This window comes from Rhinoderma darwinii, chromosome 8 (genome assembly GCF_050947455.1).
Source record: "Rhinoderma darwinii isolate aRhiDar2 chromosome 8, aRhiDar2.hap1, whole genome shotgun sequence".
NCBI classification, from domain to species: Eukaryota; Metazoa; Chordata; class Amphibia; order Anura; family Rhinodermatidae; genus Rhinoderma; species Rhinoderma darwinii.
Window position 1 is genome coordinate 8,647,655 of NC_134694.1, and position 21,098 is coordinate 8,668,752.

At 42.5% G+C, this 21,098-nt stretch overlaps 3 protein-coding genes across 3 annotated transcripts; 2 read left to right on the forward strand and 1 right to left on the reverse strand.

Moving 5' to 3' along the window:
* Window positions 1–1,978: 1,978 nt before the first annotated feature.
* On the reverse strand, window positions 1,979–5,086 carry LOC142658577 (uncharacterized). Its single transcript, XM_075834151.1, has 3 exons — window positions 4,946–5,086; window positions 3,631–3,660; window positions 1,979–3,415 (listed from the first exon to the last, which is right to left on the reverse strand). Exons 1-3 carry the CDS (start codon window positions 4,994–4,996, stop codon window positions 2,447–2,449), a joined length of 1,050 nt encoding a protein of 349 aa, XP_075690266.1. The 5' UTR covers window positions 4,997–5,086; the 3' UTR covers window positions 1,979–2,446.
* Window positions 5,087–12,929: 7,843 nt separating this feature from the next.
* Window positions 12,930–13,912, forward strand: LOC142658578 (olfactory receptor 5A2-like). The gene has a single exon (XM_075834152.1). The coding sequence runs from the start codon at window positions 12,941–12,943 to the stop codon at window positions 13,880–13,882; it is 942 nt and encodes a 313-aa protein (XP_075690267.1). The 5' UTR covers window positions 12,930–12,940; the 3' UTR covers window positions 13,883–13,912.
* Window positions 13,913–14,890: 978 nt separating this feature from the next.
* On the forward strand, window positions 14,891–20,244 carry LOC142658960 (olfactory receptor 5F1-like). The gene is made up of 3 exons (XM_075834565.1): window positions 14,891–14,983; window positions 15,361–15,525; window positions 19,255–20,244. The coding sequence occupies exons 1-3, from the start codon at window positions 14,891–14,893 to the stop codon at window positions 20,242–20,244; spliced, it is 1,248 nt and encodes a 415-aa protein (XP_075690680.1).
* Window positions 20,245–21,098: the final 854 nt, after the last annotated feature.

Below are 21,098 nucleotides of genomic sequence, written 5' to 3' on the forward strand. Positions count from 1 at the left end.
TGGTCCCCAAATGTCAGCCGATGATTACTCTGTCACACTAATTGTCCGTGTGCCCTTGGTCCCCATTTGTCAGTACAAAACTGTTCTGTACCCTAAGTGCCCACGTGCCATTCTTTTTAGAAGTGTTGGTGTGCCATTTTTCATGAATTCTTGGGACCTCAGACCAAATGGTTTTTTGGGACCCCAAATGTCAGGTCATTGTTACATATCCCCAAGTATCGGTCGGCCATTATTGCCATAATGATTGTCTTTCACTTTCTATAGACTCTCAATAGTGGAATAGGTGGTGTATGGAAACATGACTGCCATATCAAAAGGCTCTACAGATAAAAGAAAACGGCCTTTGGGTGGAGTAGTCCTTTAGAGGTCAGATCTTTAGGACTGGACTATATTCTGTACTACAGTGAACATTGACTAAGATTTTTCCTTCATAACCTAATAATTCAATTTCATTAATATTTTCCTCTGTGTATTGTTCGCTACAGAAAAAAAAAGAGGAATTAAAAGTAGAATCTTCCACCGGTGTGTCCCAGTGGATCTGCGAACATGTTTACATGATGGAAGAACCAGAGCCCTTGGGTCCATATAGTCACAGGCTCCCCACCCCCTTAGGGCCTCATTAAACGGAAAAGTTTCCATAACACAGGCCACAAAGGAAAAAGTGGCGGCTGCTACATCCTTGTGTAAAAAAAAGTTACAACCAAGTTAAATGTAACAGACTGATATAGAAAATTACTAATTATATTCCATGTTTTATTGGGGGGTGGGGTAGGAGGAGTTGTCAGGCCCCCATTTTAAATTAGACCAGGTCTACGTCTGAATAACAAGTGTATGTCCTCCCTCAGAATTTTCTATAAGGTTCCTCCCAAATTTTAAAAACACTCTTCGGTAAATTGGTCTTCTATGGAATCGGCCCCAGATGAGACCACATTTCTCTACGATAGATTTTTTACATATCCTATGTATGTAGGACCTCTTCTCTTAGAAGGCCCTTTTCACTGCAATTTAGGGTTTCCCTGTGTATATACGGTAGCGTTTCCCATTATTGTTCTTCGTTAGGGAGTTTAATGGACAAGCTGCAAGCTAGACAAGAGGACACCCCAGATACTCATGCTCCAGTGGAGACCAGTTTGGTCACTTACTATACTGCAGTAAACAAGGGGGTGTAGCAGAACATCGAAAAATCTAAAAATGTGGGTTTCTCGATTTTGGGGGGTTTGAAGGGGTTCTGGGTAGATCTGTAGGGGATTTTTCCCTATTTGCCATTATGTAATTTAGTGACTAGATCATGATGAACCATGTAATGCCATGCAGCCCTTGGAGCGTGCCCATACACATTAAATGAAAGCCGGACAAACCTGCCAATTTCGGCAGGATCAGATGACTACTGTGTATGGGGGGGTGGCCCGACTCTCCTCTGACGACAGAAGGAAAGGAGAATCGGGCATGTTGGATTTCAACATTCTGATTCTTTGTTTCTGCAGGGGATAAGCCGCTTTCAGAGGACTCTGGCAGTGGCTTATTCCTTTCTCTCCACCGAGAAGACAAACATGCTGGGTTAGCCAAAAATAATTGTGCATGAGGGAGTAAGGAGGAATAGCCACCGGCCGAGAGATCGTTGTGTATCTGCACAGATATGATCAGTTTAGATACAGAACATATTGGGGATTGTGTAGATCTGAAGCGCACATTGGTGTTACTAGAGTGAAACCCTTTTGAGATGACCACCCAAAATTGTTTTTAAAAATGGTCTTCTAGAAGGGTGGACTTCTCAAAGAAGATGGCCAATATGCATGGCTTATGATCGAACTGAAATATCTGGTCTTAATAACGAGGTGGTCTTCCTTAACAGGTGGTCTCTTGGAGAGGTTACATTGTACCTACCAAATAAGAACATAGACATAATAGTTTTTCAATGCAGATTGCGATTTATTAAATATCAAATTTTTTTTAGTTTTTTTTTAGTTTAGAATCACTGTGAAGGGTACATTTATAAAATACTAGTGCCAATCTACTCAAAAACAACAGTACCCCAGCAAAGTGAGAAAAACATACAGCAATTCCCCAGCCAATCAAAATGAAACAGATGGGCAAGAAAGCATGAACTATAAATATATATGGAGATAGAATTCCTGGTTGATGGGCAAAGTTTTAGGTTCTTGGACATGGGCTGAAGTTATAAAGGCATCTTCTTGATAGTACCCAGATGTTTTTTGAAGACCTCAGTGGCCCAAACTTCAGAAGAACCTTCAAATGTCCAAAAACACGAATTCTAGTAAAGACCATTGAATTTAGTTGCCTTCAATGATGAGGTCTACGGTAGACACTAAGCCACAGAGACACATATGGGTCACACTCCGCCTTGCCTTAACTCTTAGCAGCAGTGACAACTTCTGGTCTCATACATTGAAGAAAAAAGTTCCAGTAAAGTATTGACAATCTAGTTTTAAAGTGCTCGGCATGTATTTTCAAACTCCCCTTCGGGTTCCTGCTTGGTCTCCAGCGTTACATTATCATACACAAGTCCCTTCCACACCCCCTTTTCTTCCAGGTCAACGGTTTCTCCAATCACTTTGGTCTTGCGGATAAAGGCAGTGAAAGGGATGGACGCATTCTCCATTTTGGAAACCACTAACTGGACCGTGACTTTACTGTGCTGTGGGACGTTGACTGTGATGCTTCGCTTTTCCACTATTGGCCTGTGGGTCGATGCGACCTTCTGGAAAGTACCATTATAGGTTATGGTTGCTTGAATGCCGTGGATGGAAAATGGAGCAGAATGGGTGGAGTTCAGGCCCCAAGTTGTTTCCCAATGAGTAGTATCTATGGTTCGGGTCTCCCAACTAAGACTGAAACCATGGCTCTGGGTCATATCAGTCTTGTTGACAAAGGTCTCTTTCTTCAGCACATATGGACGACAGATGAGCTTGGAGATGTCATTCAACTCAACATTTGAAATATCAAAAGAAGGGGCATACAAGTCTCCCATTCCAGTACGTAACCGGCAGCAGTCTTCCATGGTGGAACGCCCAGCTTCAATGACGTCTCCATGATATCGAAAACTCCTGCATACGTACAGGCCATTGGAGGTTTTAAACAGAACCTTCTCCCCATCATGGAACACTTCAAACTCACAAAGCGCATCGGGGATGCTCTTTTCGATCTCCAAATAGACGATTCCTTCAAATTTCATCCAACTGACGTACATGTCTCGAAAGTCCTGCAGCAGAATCTTGCCGTTTGGGAGCAAGGAGATTTGAAACTTGCTGGTAAGGTCCTTCATCTCTCGGGCATGCATATGGTAGATTTCGCCGTTACAACATGAGCACAGGAACATCTCATTGTCGGTCTGGAAGGAGACTCCTTCTTCTGTGGACAAATACATACGGAGCGATCCAAGGCCTTTGGAAATACCCTGCAGGAAGAAAAAAAAAATAAGTGTCGATAATGGGTGGCGGATGCCACTGCTGGGGCATCTATCACAGCCTAGGTTTAACATGTATGTCGGGAGCCTTTTCCTGGTGTGCATGTCAAATGGAGACCATAAAGGCAGAGTAAAAGGGGCCTACATGGGCTATAAACCATTGGGGGCACATATCCAACAAAAATGAGATTGAAAACAAGTCTTACCATCTGGAGACTGTGCGGACTGAGCAAATCCTGTGAAGTAGAAACGAAATTGTAAAACGGCGGCACCGCGCAGGCAACACGGGAACGACATCATTCCAAAAACACCATAATGGTACAGACTAGAACGTAACGGTAACCACCGACTTTGTCAATAGAACTGAAAATATTAGGAAATTGTTTCATTCCTTCATATACTCCTCTTCCGATCACCCAAATTGTTGAGTTGCAACTTCCCCAGCACTGAAAGTGACGTAAAGGCAACACCAGGAGGCGGGCATGGTCTTTTTTGCTTTGTGTCTCGAGGGTCCGTATAGCAGTCAGGTTACAACTAGGCCCCAACGCCTGGTGGACCATTGGATTCCTTGCCACATAAGACCATTGGTACCATACGTATGTGACACATGTAAACGGCGCACACATGTCACCACCGTATTTATAACGCACCAGGTCTGACCAGTATACAGTGATAGTGTCATTAAGAGTTGCCACAAATGTCACCTCCGGACTGTTGAGCATATACGACAACTTGCATCAACAAATGGTGAACGTCTTTAATAAATACGGCATTTTTTCTGACTTCTTATAGCCACACGTCAATACTGTCCAGATGGATTTAAGCCGCGTCGAAAAATGCAAATTAGGCGCTCATGAAACACTGTTTGGGGCAAATTTACTAAGACTTGTGTTTTATACGCCATTCTTAGGCCCGGTTCAAACATTGTTTTTTAGCACCGATTTTGCCACAGAAAGCGCGTTGGAAATCTCTTGCCATTGATTTCAAATTAGGAGCTAGAGGTATTTTTATTTTGGAGCAGAAAAACAATGCTGTTTTTTTGGAGCGTTTTTTTTTTTACCAAAAATTACATGCACTTTTGTTTCGCAAAATGTAAAACAAAAACAAAAAAAAAAAAAAAACACAAAATGTAAAAAGAAAACCCTGTGCATTTCAAAATCTGCCTCAAAAATCCAGTTGTTAATTTGAGGCAGACTTTTTTTTGCCTGACAAAACACAGTGTGAACATATCCTTAAACAGAAGATTGGAGCTCTTAAAAAAAAAAAAAAAAAAAATTATTAAAATGGGCTCATCTTTGGTTGCCCTAGAGACAGAAATTGGGATCTACGCCTACTATGAACAGGCGAACAATTGCGCTATGATTTACATCAATATCTGGCGTAAATAATAAAACTGCGATTCCGCCTGTCCCGGATAACCAAACACTTTTAAATCGCCACTTTTTAAAAGCTACGAGGACGGAAGGGTCACAAATTTTAGTCCAAAAATCCCAAAAATGAAACATTATATTTTTAATTTACTGGCGTAAATCGTTGAACAGATGTTTTCTCACAACTTGCGATAGGACTCATTTTATATGACTGTCAGCCCAAAAAGAAAAAAGTTGCGTGACGAGATCAAGAATCCCTATAGGGGAACGTTGATGTCATGACCGAGAGTCGCTGAACATATTAAATCTACTGAAGGGAGGAAGTACAGCAGTTGCCCATAGCAACCAATCAGCTCACTGCTTTCTTCTCCCCAGGGCCTCTGAAAAATGAGAACTGAAATCGGATTGGTTGCTAGGGGCCACTGCTTTACTTTCACTTTGCACTAGTTTGGATTAATCTTCCCTAGAGGGTTTTCCGATGAGATAATTTTGGCGTATCCACGGCGCACGCCATAAACGTCTGACAGGGGGGAGACTGTTTCTGTTAGGCCACGCTCACACGTATATAGGAGCGTAATACAAGCGTTTTATATACTTGAAATACGACTGCAAACACCTTTGAACTCAATGACAAATACACTTCGTAGTTCACGAGGTATTTTTTTTCTCGCTGCGCAATTAAAAAACACCTCATAAGAACACGCTTCTTAAGGAAGCAGCGACAGGTCATTTTTTGAAGTGTTTTATAAGCGGATTTTTCCCATTTACGCCTCAAAAAAAAAAGACAAACGCTTGTAAAAATATTTTAAAAAAAAACGCTTTGGAAATCTGTTTTAAAACCGCCTGGATTCAAAAGCCATCTTCTCTTGAAATCAGCCACAAATTTTTCAGCCTGAACATACGCTGTGTACTCATAACTTAGAGCCTGTTCACACGTCGCGGTCAAAGCGCAATTTGACCGTATCGAACAAATAGACCCTTAGGGACCGTGCGCAGCTTCTCAGTCAGGAGCTGAATATATAGAGATATGTACGTATTGCACGCAGCCTTATAACTCTGTACATACGCCGCCATTTTCCCCCCTTCGGATTGGTAGCGAATCGGACAGAAAAAACCCCTCTTTGATATCGGAGCCCCATGGGGGAACAGCACGGGCCCCATGCACCACCACGGCAGCTATATTTTACAGCTCCGTACTACAGTGGAGTGAGGTATCGTATGTACGACTACTTATCCACCGTGTACTGGCGGTCCCAACCTGAACTCCTACAACATCCGCCAGCACCACATTTATAATTATCTCCCGTTTTTTTTTTTTAATATGCGTTATTCCTGTGTTATCGTGATAGGCACATATATACGCCATGCAGGTATTTACACACATTCCCTGCTATATACAGCACACCTTACAACACGGTGACCCTCCCAGTGCAAAAAAACACAAAATGGAGGAATTCGTATATAAAACAATGAGGCGGGCACATGCCAAACGTATATACCACACATTAGCACCCCTATATATAACCAGGACTCACCAGCAATACTGCACCCTCACACCAGACAAACGAATCATGCCATCCCCCCTCCCCCCCTTGTGATTTAACATCGTGAGAGGGGGCAGGTGATCTGTGTTAGTCCTAACGAGGGACTGGAGGGAAGAAAATCGAAACTTGTTTTTCTTTTTGTTTTTTCCAGGGTTTTATTACCACAAAATGTTGCGGTTTTGAAACAATTGCGCAAAAAATGCTGCTATATTCGTACAGGTGAAACAAAAGACTTCCCATAGAGGCATTCAAATATTCTGCAAGATCCTATACTGATCTCACTCCTAGCCCCTAATATCTAGAATGTTTTATTGCTTCGGTATCATGGGAAAGTGGTATAAAACATTTAGGGATTGAAGACTTTACTGTTTTTCAAATTTTTATAGGAATCCTTTTAAAAATGAATGATTAAATATTGTTAAATATTGTTTTCTCTATGGCCACTAGATGTCAGTACAGCAGGCCACACAATCTTGTTTTGCAGCCTGCTGTGAAATCAAATATTCTATCACTAGTGGACATTGTCTTACGCTAAATTCACACGAGCGTGGGGAAACTCGGACGTGAAAAACTTGACGTGAGCCTATGGAGGGATCCATGAAAACGGAACATAATAGGACATGTTCTATTTCTCAACGGACCCTTCGCACGGTCTGTTGAAACAATGGCCGTGTGAACGGCCCCATTGAAATACATGCGCCCGTGTGCCGGCCGTCGTTTTATCGGCCATCACACGGACGTATTCAACTCTGATGGGAATAAGGCCTTAGGGTCAGTTCACACGTAGCGTAAATAATGCGGATTTTCCGCAACTGATTTAGTTGCAGAGAATCCGCAGCATAACACAGTAGCAGCAGAGTGGATGAAATTTGAACAAATCTCATCCACACGCTGCGTAATTGCTGAGCGGGAAGAAAAAAACTGCATCATCCCATGTGACCGCTGCAGCCAATCACAGGCTGCAGCGGTCACATTGGTTGAAACGTCATCCCAGGGCTGCAGAACATCATGACGTCAGGACGTCGGAGGGAGGTGTCGCAGTATTCCGCAGCGGATATTCCGGCCGAAAAACTGCACCACAATCTGGAGCGGTTTTTCGGCCAGAATTCCATGCGGCGCGCAGGGCGGATACGCTGTGTGCTTTTATGCAGCGTATCCTCCCCGTGTGAACCTGCCCTTAGGGAATCAGACGTTGGGGTCGACATACGATTAAAGCCGCTTCAAAAACGCATCTGAAAACTGCATTCGTTTTTACCGAATGAAATCGCTGTAAAAAAGCAAGAATTTCGGATGCGTTTTTTTTTTTTAATGCGGTTTAACTGCACCTTAACCGCATTGTCTGAATATACCTTTAGGCTCCTTTCGTACTGGTGTCATGTCTTTTATTACAGGATACGACAGATCTGATTGACTCATAATGGGTCTGACAGGTTTACATTTCTTTTTCACAGCAAAGAACAGCGCGGCCAATGGCGAGCGAAGGCAAATCCACAATTTCAATAACATTCTCCTAATCTGAGAGTCCTACAGCACTATTTCTCCTGAGCTTTTTTAGTTCATGAATAGAACTCTAGAATTACAGTGAAGACTGACAATAACAAAGGCAAAGTAGTAGTAGAGATTGAATGAATGAATATATATATGGATACTGTATCGGCTGCCATTAGTAGTTGTCATGTTTCCAGGAAATTTGTTTTATTTAAAGAGGAAACATTAATTAATGTGAAGATACCATAATCAAAATACCTCCTAGAAAAAAAATTAATTAGTATAAATTTTCTGTTTAATTTGCCAAGTTTTTTTGCTTTAGTTGTTAGCACCAGGTGCGGAGCAGTCACTTGGGAGCGTTCCGAACGTTCATATGAGAGCGGAGGGCAGGACACGTGCTGGAGGCCTGAGGACAGACTGAGGGTGCGATGCCACACACATCCCAACCAGGTCAGCAGCTAGACGGTGCCGATAAGGGGGGCAGATACTTCTGGTTGGATCCATCGTTTAATGGCGGGTCTCAAACTAGAAAATCTCATGAATTTTCCATATTTTTGTTTTTTACATTTATTTTATTGTAATGTCATTTAGATTCCAGGTATATAATACATTTGTGTTGTGTACATTATATTATATAACACGTGAACATTTTTATTCGATTTTTTTTCATTGAACTTTTTTATGTCATTTTTTATGTATTTTTTGTCTATTTTGTATCTTTTAGGTGAGTTTTTGAGGGTTTTTTTTAATGTTATTTTATATATTGTTGTTTGAATTTTGTCTAATTTTACATTGGTTTAGTTTTTAAGTAATTTTTTATTTTGGACTGCAAACAGATTTCCATGTTTTTTCAATGGCCTAAACCAGCCATGATCTTAAAGGGCCAGTAAACCCAATGTCACCGCTGATATCTATGTCGCCTATGGATGTAAATATTTCGGGAGGTTCTCAGCACTGGAGATATGTAATATAAAGTAGTGACCTTGGGGTAGGGTGGGGGGTCCCACCACTCATCCCATTGTAGAACACTACAGCCTCTCCCCAGCCGGAACTGTCTGGTAACAGGGAACAATAGCTTATAGTCAACTACACAGCAAATGAAATGACAATATTTATTTTACAGTCTCCAGATATGAGAGTAAAAGAATATAGAGCGACATATGATGTTTTCAAGATCTCTGCTTGCTGAGCAGTCCGGACCTTGTCCGTCATCTCTGAAGATTTGTTACAATGTATCATTGTAGGTAACAGCAATCCGCAAAGTTGTAGCAAGGTTTTCCTTCACCGGGGTCAAAGCTTCCAGATGTTGCCCCAAAACTGTATGTAAATACCCTGGCAAGGCAAGTGACTTGTTGGTGCCCCCTGGCACCCAGGCAACATGCCCCAACTGTACTTCGCCCCTAAACTATGCCCCTAGCCAACAGCCTGGAGTCCAGGACAGGGGAGTGATTTGTGATTTCTCAGACCAGTGGTCTCCAACCTTTAACTGATGCAAAACTACAACCCCAAACATAATGGGAGTTGTCGTTTTCCAACAACTGGAGAGCTACAGGTTTAAAAATCATTGCCCTAGACCGATACATTGTAACAAACGGCAGCTGTGTGAGCAGGACCAAGTCAGGATGGGTTTTACAGTCTCTGAATGTAAACAAGAATGTTTCCATTCACTGACAGCCAGAAGAGATGGTGAGGAGTCTAAACACAAAGTATATTGGAGGCTGGACAACCCATGCTTTAGATATGCCAGCTACACATTTGATTGTTACTAACAGTTGAGATATAGGGGGCTTGTGTGTTTAAAGGGGAACTCCAGCCTTTAGGATTTGAACCTATCCACTGGGTACGTGAAGAATTGCTAGATCTGTGGAGGTCCCAGCGGTCGGACCCCCACCGATGTAGCATTTTTCACCTAACCAGTCAGTAGGTGAAAAATGCTAACGGCTGGAGTACCCCTTTATTGCTTTGTTACTACACCCTGATAAATACTGTACATCTTGTATACTGGTTGGACTGACAATAAAGAGGTGTTGTCCGTTTTTTGCGGTGTCATCTTAGCGCCCGTTTCTCAATTTTTTAAAATCTGATATTTACATTGTATATTATTATGTTTTATGTAATAAACTTGGATTTTTGGGATATTTATATGGGTATGTGCCTTTAATATCCGCAGCAGGCTCTGATTTCTGGGCGGAAATGTCCCGCAGCAGGTGGATACGATTTCTTCAAAATCTCATCCACGACTGGCTCTGAAATACGCCGCGTATTTTCCATGCGCTATGTTCACACGGAGTATTTTGGGGGAGGAATATCTGCCTCAAAATTCCGTTTGGAACTTTGAGGCAGATATTCCTCTCCCTGCACGCCGATTTTCGCGGCAATTATCGCGCCGTTTTTCGCCCGCGGCCATTGAGCGCCGCGGGCATAATATGTTCACACGGGGTCTTTTGCCGAGTTTTTTGACGCGGAAACCGCGTCGCAAAACTCGGCAGAAACGGCCCAAGAAACGCCTCCCATTGATTTCAATGGGAGGCGTCGGCGTCTTTTTCCCGCGAGCAGCAGAACTGCCTCGCGGGAAAAAGAAGCGACATGCCCTATCTTCGGGCGCTTCCGCCTCTGACCTCCCATTGACTTCAATGGGAGGCAGGAGAAAGCGTATATCTCGCTGTTTTATGCCCGCGGCGCTCAATGGCCACGGGCGAAAAACGGCGCGATAATTGCCGCGAAAATTGGCGTGCAGGGAGAGGAATATCTGCCTCAAAGTTCCAAACGGAATTTTGAGGCAGATATTCCTCCCCCAAAATACTCCGTGTGAACATAATAAAACAGCGAGAAATACGCTTTCTCTGCCTCCCATTGAAGTCAATGGGAGGTCGGAGGCGGAAGCGCCCGAAGATAGGGCATGTCGCTTCTTTTTCCCGCGAGGCAGTTTTACTGCTCGCGGGAAAAAGACGCCGACGCCTCCCATTGAAATCAATGGGAGGCGTTCTCGGGCCGTTTCTGCCGAGTTTTGCGACGCGGTTTCCGCGTCAAAAAACTCGGCAAAATACCCCGTGTGAACATAAAATCCACAGAATTTCCGTCTGGTGTTCAGGGGTCTGTGGTTACGATGCCGCGCAGTCCACGGCTGAGCGTATTATAAAAAATGTAGACCCCATTAACAGAACGTCGGATGAACTAAACATTTTGCAGTTCACATTAAAGGGGTCCTCCGGGCATTTTTTTTGATGGCCTATGCCTAGTAAACACTCAAGTGACCGTGGCGACGAACATGGCGGCCCCTTCCGTCAGTTGATCAGCAGGGGTGTCGGTAGTCGGACCTCCAGCGATCTGATATTACTGACCTATCATAAGGATAGGACATCAATAAAAAATTCTCAGAGAACCCCTTTAACCAATCATATCCCTTCTTTTATTTTCCAACTTCCACTAGACACCAGCTGCAATGTATTTGTATGTTGGTCCGAGCTGAGTTGTAATCTTTTGTTTTCAAGAATAACATAAAAACCATGGTCAATGCTTTAATTTTCACCTGTCGGGTCAATAAACGTTCAGGGGTGCACTTAGGGCGGGTCGTAATATCGGGAAACCCTCCTCGGAGCCATTCATAAAAAGCAGAGTTAAATAACAGCATTATTTCAACTGCCACTAGGGGGAGCTCACTGCATAGAGTTCAATGGGAGCTATCCTTATGCAGTGAGCTCCCCCTTGTGGTAACTGCAGGCAAACACAATTTTATCATGTTTCTCTAGGACTGCAGAGCTATGACTCCTATTAAAAATTTTGGACCTATTTAGATTTTAAAAAAATGACATTGTAGGTATATTTATAAACTACCTCCACTAACCCCGGCACCATCCCAAACCCCCAGGAATATTAGGCATTACCAGGGTTGCCAATCATGTGCAAATCCTAGATAGTTTGTATAATGGGGAGAGGGGAATTTTTTCATCCCCACCATGGACATTAAAATGCTTAGAAACCCCCCATAAAATATCCAGCATTTTCCCTGATGTTTATTGTCAATGAGTATCTATCGCTAAAACCTTGTAATATATCTTATTAGGTGAATGCGTACTCGTCCTCACCCCCCATCAGCTTGTAGTTCCTCTTTCCCTGCCGGCAGGATGTCTGTAAATGTTTATAAACCTCCTTCTAGTGTGAAACAGAAATAGAAGACATTGGGGAGAGGGAGGAGGGGGATGCAGCTGCAGCTTCTCACTCAGTATTTCAGTAAGACAGTATGAGAGGGAAATGGGAGGAGGAGCTGCTTGTGCAGACATCTGATTGGCTCACAACACGGCTCTCACGTCATACCAGGAAGACACGCCCACTAAATATCTTTTTTTTTAACAAAAGGTACAATTTAAGGACTGGTGACACTGATGAGGGACACCCACTATTCCAATTCCTTAGTGATGTACGTTCTACATTGATGGAGATGCAATCAAGATAAGATCCAGGCAAGTTATACAAATACAAAAGTAACTAAGGCCTAGTTCATATCGCATTTTTGCCTTCCGTCCACAGGAATATATCAGGAGGACTCCCAACATATACCTCCGACGGTAGTCTGCAAGGTATCCCACTGTATACCTGTGGGATACGTCGCCCGAAACTCCCGGGCAGAGAGCTACCTGAAGCACCGTGCCCGGGGAAGCTCCTGACGTCATGGTTCATATATGGACAGTGATGTCAACAGCTTTGTCATGCCGGAGTCCCCGGCCAGAGCATCGGAAGCGCTGCGGCCGGATATCCTCCGCGACTGCTATAACTTTAAGTCAGCCGGAGTTCCCAGTTGCTATCTCTGCCAGAAAAGTTACGTCGCTAGGGCTACCACAGGGAAGTTCCAGCGACGTAACTTCCCCAGGCCGACACGGCATAGGAGACTCCTGTTGCTTTGAAACAGACGGAGAGCCTGACTAACGGTCGCGGGGTATAAGGCCGTCATGCGGGTGGGCAGAGCTGCCTGTGCAACTTCTGCTTCACCAACACAAACGTTTAACGGAGGCCTGTGTCAGACGCTATTCTACCTAAAAAAAAGGGGGATACATCGTGTGCTTCCTCTTGTTGTAGAACTAATTTTTGAACTTGTCGTTTAGATCTCCAATATTCCAATGGCAAAAGCTGAAAACCAGTCATCTGTGTCCATATTTGTGGTCGTGGGTCTATGTGAAGCTGAAGAACCTCAATTTCTGCTCTTCCTCGTTTTCCTTGGCATCTACCTCATCACAATTGTCGGTAATATTGTCATTCTAAGTGTAATTTCCTCCGACCAGCGACTACACACCCCTATGTACTTTTTCTTAGCCAACCTTTCCATTATTGATATTATCTTCTCATCGGTCACTGTCCCAAAGCTTCTGTTCATTCTGGTCACTGCTCAGAAGGCCATCACTTTCTCAGACTGTGTCACCCAACTATCATTTTTCCAATTTTTTGTGGTGGCTGAATGCTACCTCCTAGCCGTCATGGCTTATGATAGATATGTGGCTATCTGCTTCCCGCTCAACTACACGCTTATCATGAGCCGGGAGGTGAGGTTCAGGATGGTCCTTGCTTGTTGGGCTTGTGGTCTAGTGAACTCGGTGGTCCAAGCCATTTCAATCTCTCGTCTTGATTTTTGTGGTCCGAATAAAGTGGATCATTTCTTCTGTGACGTTACTCCTCTGTTCAAGTTGTCTTGCTCTGACACGCGGATTGGTGAAGCTCTATTTTTGATAGTGGTCGTGGTTGCTGGGATGGGGCCACTGACTTTTATCTTGGTGACCTATGGCCGGATCATTGCTGCGGTTACAAAAATTAGCACCGGCAGAGGTCGATTTAAGACCTTCTCTACTTGTGCCTCTCACTTCACAGTGGTGGCCCTTTATTACGGAAGTGGGATCTTCAGCTACATCTGGCCCTCCTCTACCTACGCAATGGACAAAGACGTTAAGGTGGTGGCTGTGCTCTACACCATCATGACACCCATGTTGAACCCTATTATATACAGCATGAGAAACAGGGAGGTCAAATTGGCCCTGAAGAAGGCATTTGGGAGCATGGGACTAAAATAAGATTTAATATCTACTGTGGCCTATTTTTTGTCACCTACTATCGCTCAATAAAAAGTTGTTTACATTGTGTGCATATGAGAAAATGAAAAAATGCTCAAATCATCCTCCCAAAATTGTGGGGAGAGTAATGTTGGGTTTAAAAAAAATATGGAAATGGGATAAAATAGGTACCAGACCTGGACTATACTATGAAACCATTGCTCTATTTAGGCTAGACTTACTTTGTCACCACATCATTGGGTCCACAGGTTAGGGTGACCCATGACAGGATACGAACACAACATTGCCCTAGTTTTACGTTTCGGACCTCTGTCTCATCCGTCTATCCAATCTAGTGATTGACTTCACCAGACCTTTGGGACGGAATGGCCCCCCTACCCATCCCTTGTAGGAGAGAAAGGTTACAAGAATATAAGGCCAGGTAATAACTTACAACAACAATGAGAAAGGGGGTGGACTCGGTCCTTCTAGAGAGGAGGAGCCATACACAAGTTCACAACAACTATGATAAAGGGGGCGGACCCAGTCCTTCTGGAGGGGAGGAGCCATACACAAGTTCACAACAACTATGATAAAGTGGGCGGACCTAGTCCTTCTGGAGGGGAGGAGCCATACACAAGTTCACAACTATGATAAAGGGGGCGGACCCAATCCTTCTGGAGGGGAGGAGCCATACACAAGTTCACAACTATGATAAAGGGGGCGGACCCAGTTCTTCTAGAGGGGAGGAGCCATACACAAGTTCACAACAACTATGAGAAAGGGGGTGGACTCGGTCCTTCTAGAGAGGAGGAACCATACACAAGTTCACAACAACTATGATGAAAAGGCGGACCCAGTCCTTCTGGAGGGGAGGAGCCAAACACAAGTTCACAACAACTATGATAAAGGGGTGGACCCAGTCCTTCTGGAGGGGAGGAGCCATACACAAGTTCACAACAACTATGATAAAGCGGGTGGACCCAGTCCTTCTGGAGGGGAGGAGCCATACACAAGTTCACAACAACTATGATAAAGCGGGCGGACCCAGTCCTTCTGGAGGGGAGGAGCCAAACACAAGTTCACAACAACTATGATAAAGGGGGCGGACCCAGTCCTTCTGTAGAGCAGGAGTCATACACAAGTCCACAACAAAGGGGGCAGAGTCAGACTAAGTTGGGTGACCCCTCTCCATGGACACTACGGCCATTGTATCCCTCACAATATTAAAAAATAGACAAATAGGGTGTGGTATCCGGAGCAACCAGATTCAAAACAACCTTCAACAAATGAAGGTGTTAAATTTTGTTTAATTTGCCTTTAAAAAAATATTTAGAGATTCGTTGTGGCTTCTTTTTTGGACCTGCATTCATTTTGTGGCAGTAGATGAAATCCCACATTTTTTAAATTTTTTTTGTTTGTAAGATTAAGTAAGTAATGTATGAACAACACAAAATATTAGAATTACTTTGTTAATGTTATTTGCTTTATTTTTTAAGACCTCTATGAGAGAAAGTACAAAAAGTTTTGAGACACTAAAACTTTCACAAAGTTGTTCAGTAGCAGAAGTGACGCAGTCACAGGAGGTTCTCTCTAAAGACTTTCTGAATGTTTATATGAGAGCAGAGAGGACAGAACATGTGGCGGGCGCCCGAGGAAAGACTGTGAGTATAATGCCAGCTACGGGCAGCATTACTTTATAGTCCCAATATTCATGTGTGCCAGCTACTGCTCCGTCTTGTTCTTTAGATGCCGTATTCTGGGAGATTTTAATGTTATTTATCTACAAATAGAGCATTCGGTTTCTGGGGAAAGTCAGTACAGGCCCAGCTAGTCCCTGTAGATGTGTTTTGCTTTTATTAGTAATATTTTTTTTAATGTTTTATAATAATAATAATCATAATAATAATAATAATATATAATAAGAATTATAAATGATAAAATATTGACATAATAATAGTAATCAGAATATATGATAATTATAAATAAAAAAAATACTAAATAATAATAATCAGAATATATAATAAGAATTATAAATGAAAAAATATTGACATAATAAAATTCATCATTAAAAATGTTAAAATAGTGACATAATAATCATAATAATATACAATGCTAATAATTCTAAATGATAAAATATTGAAACAATAATAATAATCAGAATATGTAATGATACAAATTATAGATTATAAAATATTGACAATAATAATATAACAATTTGAATATGATAATAATTATAAATGGAAAAAAAACATTGACATAATAATAATAATAATAATGATAAGAATTATAAATGATAAAATATTGACATAATAAAAATAATATGAGGATAATAAAATAATATAAGAATAATATTGATATAATACAATGTTATTATTCACAGAAATATTTTATGCATTTGGAGCTTTAAAGAAGATGACTATAGAAGCTGTATACAATATTATATTCACGCCATTGACAGTGATTAAAATAATAATTTCTACTGATAATATTATAACGAAGGCTGAGTTCACATATAGCTTTTTGCACAACATTCGGTGTATGTGCCGGGAAAGCTCCATACGGCCCCATTTACCCAACAGATGCCAAAAGGTGTCTTTTTGGCATCCACCGGGCCAATATATCGGCATCCCTTTTTTCACCGTACAGGAAAGCGTAGTCTACTAAGCTTTTCTATACAGAGGCAATAAATTTAAAACTGCGCAATGTTGTTTTTTTTATTATTATTATTATTACAATGGAAACCTATTAGTGAGTGGCATACGCCAGAGCCTTCTGTTGGCGGTATACGGTGGGAAATAATTCTGATGTATACCTCTGACGGAAGGCAAAATCAATACGTGAACAGACCCTATTATGTAGTGCCCAGATCTGTCAGGACTCACGCAGGTCGGATTTGTGCCGCTTCAGGTCTATTCACACGGTGCGGTCATGTGATGAATTTAACAAAAATCGCTGCAAAACCGTAGCGTTGAAAGATTCAATATTGTACATAGTAACATACATTGACTTCAGGGTCAGTCCACACAGCGCGATCATATGACCATTTTCGCAAAATCGCTGAAAATCTTAAGGCTGTATTCACACAGCGCTGCGCATCTCGGAAGTGAAATACGGGCGTTTTTCACGTCCGAGGTGCATCTGTGCTCTGCGGTGTGGGACGCGATATCACGCATCCCCCATAGACTAGAGTCCATGGGGGATGCGTGAAGCGTGATAAAATAGGACACGTCCTATTTTCTCACGGACCATTCACATGGTCTGTTGAAACAACGGCAGTGTGAACTGCCCCATTGAATTACATAGGTCCGTGGGACAGCCGCTGTTTCAACGGCCGTCACACGGACGATTAACACGTTCATGTGAATAAGGCCTAAAGCTAGCCTCCAATTACTTGTAACTCTTACTATGTTAGGACACTTACTAAGACAAGTCCCTTTGTAATATAGTCCATTGTCGCCTTTCAGTGGTAAGACACCCCACTTCGGGGCTGCAGGTTTTAGGTGGCGATGTGACCAGGTCTGTCTTTTTAGGTACCGGCACCCATTCGGTGGCATCTGATGTTTTTTAGTCACAGACTGAGACATCCGTTGGGTATGGAAGCCTAGAAGACAGAACAACCCCCTGCCATGTAAAACAGTAGTGACCCTAACTAGGGCATGTTATAGCTCAAAAAATATGGCGGAGAGGATTGTTGGTCGTGATATTTTACTTTCGCTCACACAATAGATGGTTAATATTTCCGTTGAGAAATTGCCGTGTGTGTAAAAATAGCCGTTTGACCGGCACATATGGAAAATTGCTAAGAAGGGTGCGAGCTTTGAAGGTTTCATATTTTTATGTTTTGCTGCTTTGCCGCGATATGAACGCACCATGTAAATTGACCAATGGCGCGCAAACCAGAGATCATCAATATTACAGTCCCGGGAAACCCCTTTAACCCCTTAATGACCGGGCCATTTTGCACGTTAATGACCAAGGATTATTTTTTGTTTTTTCACGGTCGCATTCCAAGAGTCGTAACTTTTTTTTTTATTCCGTCGACGTAGCCGTATAAGGGCTTGTTTTTTGCGGGACGAGTTGTATTTTGTAATTGCACCATTTTTAGATGCTTACAATATATTGATTAACTTTTATTAACTTTATTTTAGGAGAGAATTGAAAATAAGCAGCTATTCCAGCATTAATTTTCACGTTATAAATTTATGCCGTTTACTACGCAGCGTAAATAACATGTTCACTTTATTCTATAGGTCGGCACGATAACGGGGATACCAAATATGTAAAGGTTTTATATGTTTTCCTACGTTTGCACAATAAAAAGCCTTTTAGAAAAAAATTACTTGTTTTTGCATCACCACATTCCAAGAGCCGTCATTTTTTTATTTTTCCGTCGATGTGGCCGTATGTGGGCTTGATTTTTGCGGGCCAATGTGTAGTTTTTATTAGTACTATTTTGGGGTACATATAGATTAACTTTTATTTTATTTTTTATGGGGGGAATGGGAGAAAAGAGAGAATTTTGCCGTTGTTTTTTGCGGTTTTTTTGGACGCCGTTCATCCGGCGGTTTAATTAATGTGTTAATTTTATTGGTCAAGTTGTTACGATCGCAGGGATACCATATATGTGTATATGTGATTTGTTTTGACACTTTTACTGAATAAAACCACTTTTTGGGCAAAAAAGTAGTTTTATTTGATTTTGACTGTAATTATTTTTATTTTTTTTCCACAAACTGATTGAGATTTTTTTTAAAAGTCCCACCACGGGACTTCACTATGCGATGTGCCGATCGCATATATAATGCTTTGGTATACTTCGTATACAAAAGCATTATTGCCTGTCAGTGTAAACCTGACAGGCAGTCATGCATCCGGCATCGCCTAACAGACAGTTGCGGAAGACAGACCTGGGGGTCTTTGTTAGACCCCCGGCTGTCATGGAAACCCGACGGCGACCCGCGATTTGTTTGCGGGGGCGCCGATCGGGTGACAGAGGGAGCTCCCTCCTTCTGTCAAACACATTAGATGCCGCTGTCACTATTGACAGCGGCATTTAATGGGTTAAACTGCCGAAATCGGAGGGCGCTTCGATTCCGGCAGTTGCAGCAGGAGCCAGGCAGAGTATAACAGCCGTGCTCCTGCCGCTGATCGCGTGGGTACAGTGACAGTACCCGCGCCATCACAGGACGGATATATCCGTCCTCCTGCGCGAACTAGCAGCTGCTGAGGACGGATATATCCGTCCTTCGGCGTTAAGGAGTTAAGGCCAGGTAACTAATTCAACACAGTGAAGGCAACTGGAGCATAAAGGATGGGAGGGTAGGGAGACCAGTATGACCACCTAAAAATGTATATATCCCAACCTTATCCTATCATAATTGACTTTTCAGGTCAACAGCTGTTCAATGGAAAACTCTAAAGCGAAAAACCAGTCCTCGGTGTCCTTCTTTTTGATTGTTGGTCTCTCGGATACAGCAGATCCTCAGGTCCACCTCTTTCTGGTCTTCCTGGCCGTATACCTCATCACGGTAGTTGGAAATATAGTCATTCTTAATGTAATATACTCCGACCGACGACTCCACACACCAATGTACTTCTTCTTGGCCAACCTTGCTGCTGTTGATATCTTTTTGTCTTCTGTGACTGTCCCCAAGCTCTTGTTTATTTTGGTCACTGCTCAGAAGTCCATTTCTTATGCCGGATGCATCACCCAACTCTACTTTTTCCAGCTATTCATGGTGGTGGAGTGTTATATCCTTACAGTGATGGCTTACGATAGGTATGTGGCCATCTGTTTCCCACTTAACTACACCCTCATCATGAGTAGAGCGGTCAGAATCAGGATTGTCCTCACCTGTTGGGCCAGTGGTCTCCTGAACTCGGTGGTCCAAGCGGTTTCAATAGGTCATCTTGACTTTTGCAATCCAAACAAGGTGGACCATTTCTTTTGTGATGTTACTCCACTCTTCAAGCTGTCTTGCTCTGACACAAAAGTCGGGGAGGGCCTGTTCATGATAGTGGTCGTCATTGCTGGCATGGGACCTCTAATCTTTATCTTGGTGACCTATGGCCGGATCATTGCTGCAGTTACAAAAATCAGCACCAGCAATGGTCGTCTAAAGACCTTCTCTACTTGTGCCTCTCACTTCATGGTGGTGGCTTTATATTACGGAAGTGGGATCTTCAGCTACATCTGGCCCTCCTCTACCTACGCCATGGACAAAGATGTTAAAGTGGTGGCTGTGCTCTACACCATCATGACACCCATGTTGAACCCTATTATATACAGCCTGAGAAACAGAGAAGTAAAACAAGCCTTGAGGAAAGCGATGGGAATTCGGGAGATTAGTTCTAAACAACAAGGTAACCGGAAGCGTTAAGACTAATCATTTCATTAAATTACATTCCTAATGATAACTTTTGGTCTCAAATTAAAATTGTGGAAATTTTTTTGTTTCATTTTGGTTAAATTAGACCTTTGTTGGCCTACTGCGACTTTATGCACAGTCGGCTGAAACCTTTTAAAGCAAAATACGGCACAGATAAAGGCAGTGGAAAAATGTGTTGATGATAAGACACTCCGTCAGCCTTTTTTCTTCTTCCTTTTTCCTCTTTGTTATTATGTGCGCCAATTTTTCTCCTAAAAACAGGAGCCTCTATGTACGGAGCCTAAAATATGAAGGTCAAAAAAGGTTGGATATAGTGACATGGGAAAAAAAAATTCACCGAGTATGTATGAATATATTTGGTGGTAAATTTCTGACAAGAACTTTTCCAAATTTTGTAAGCATTATCCTATCGTTCTGGGATGGTTTAAGGTGGTACTTCTAGTCAAAACCCTACAGAACATCAAAGCATCCCTTAGAAATTACATTTCACATCCCCAAGTTCCAGCTCCTAAATTAGACACTGGGGACAGTATAACGGTATATAATATAGAACAGACGCCATCCCTCCGTTCCAGCGCGAACACAAATGATTGTAATAAAAAAATAAAAATTGGCCCTCCTGTCAAGGTCCTCCTGTTTTTGGTGGTTGTCATCGGTCGGTCATAGGTAAGTGTCTGGTTACCATCCTATGAATCAATATGGGAATCAAATGATCCATCAAATTGAAATTTTACCCAATTTCCTGACCATGTAGAATGAGTTTTACTCTTGGCTTTGTCATCTCGACAACCACCCTCGACAACACGTTGTGGCCACCAGACCAACTGTCGTAATGGTCAAAAAAT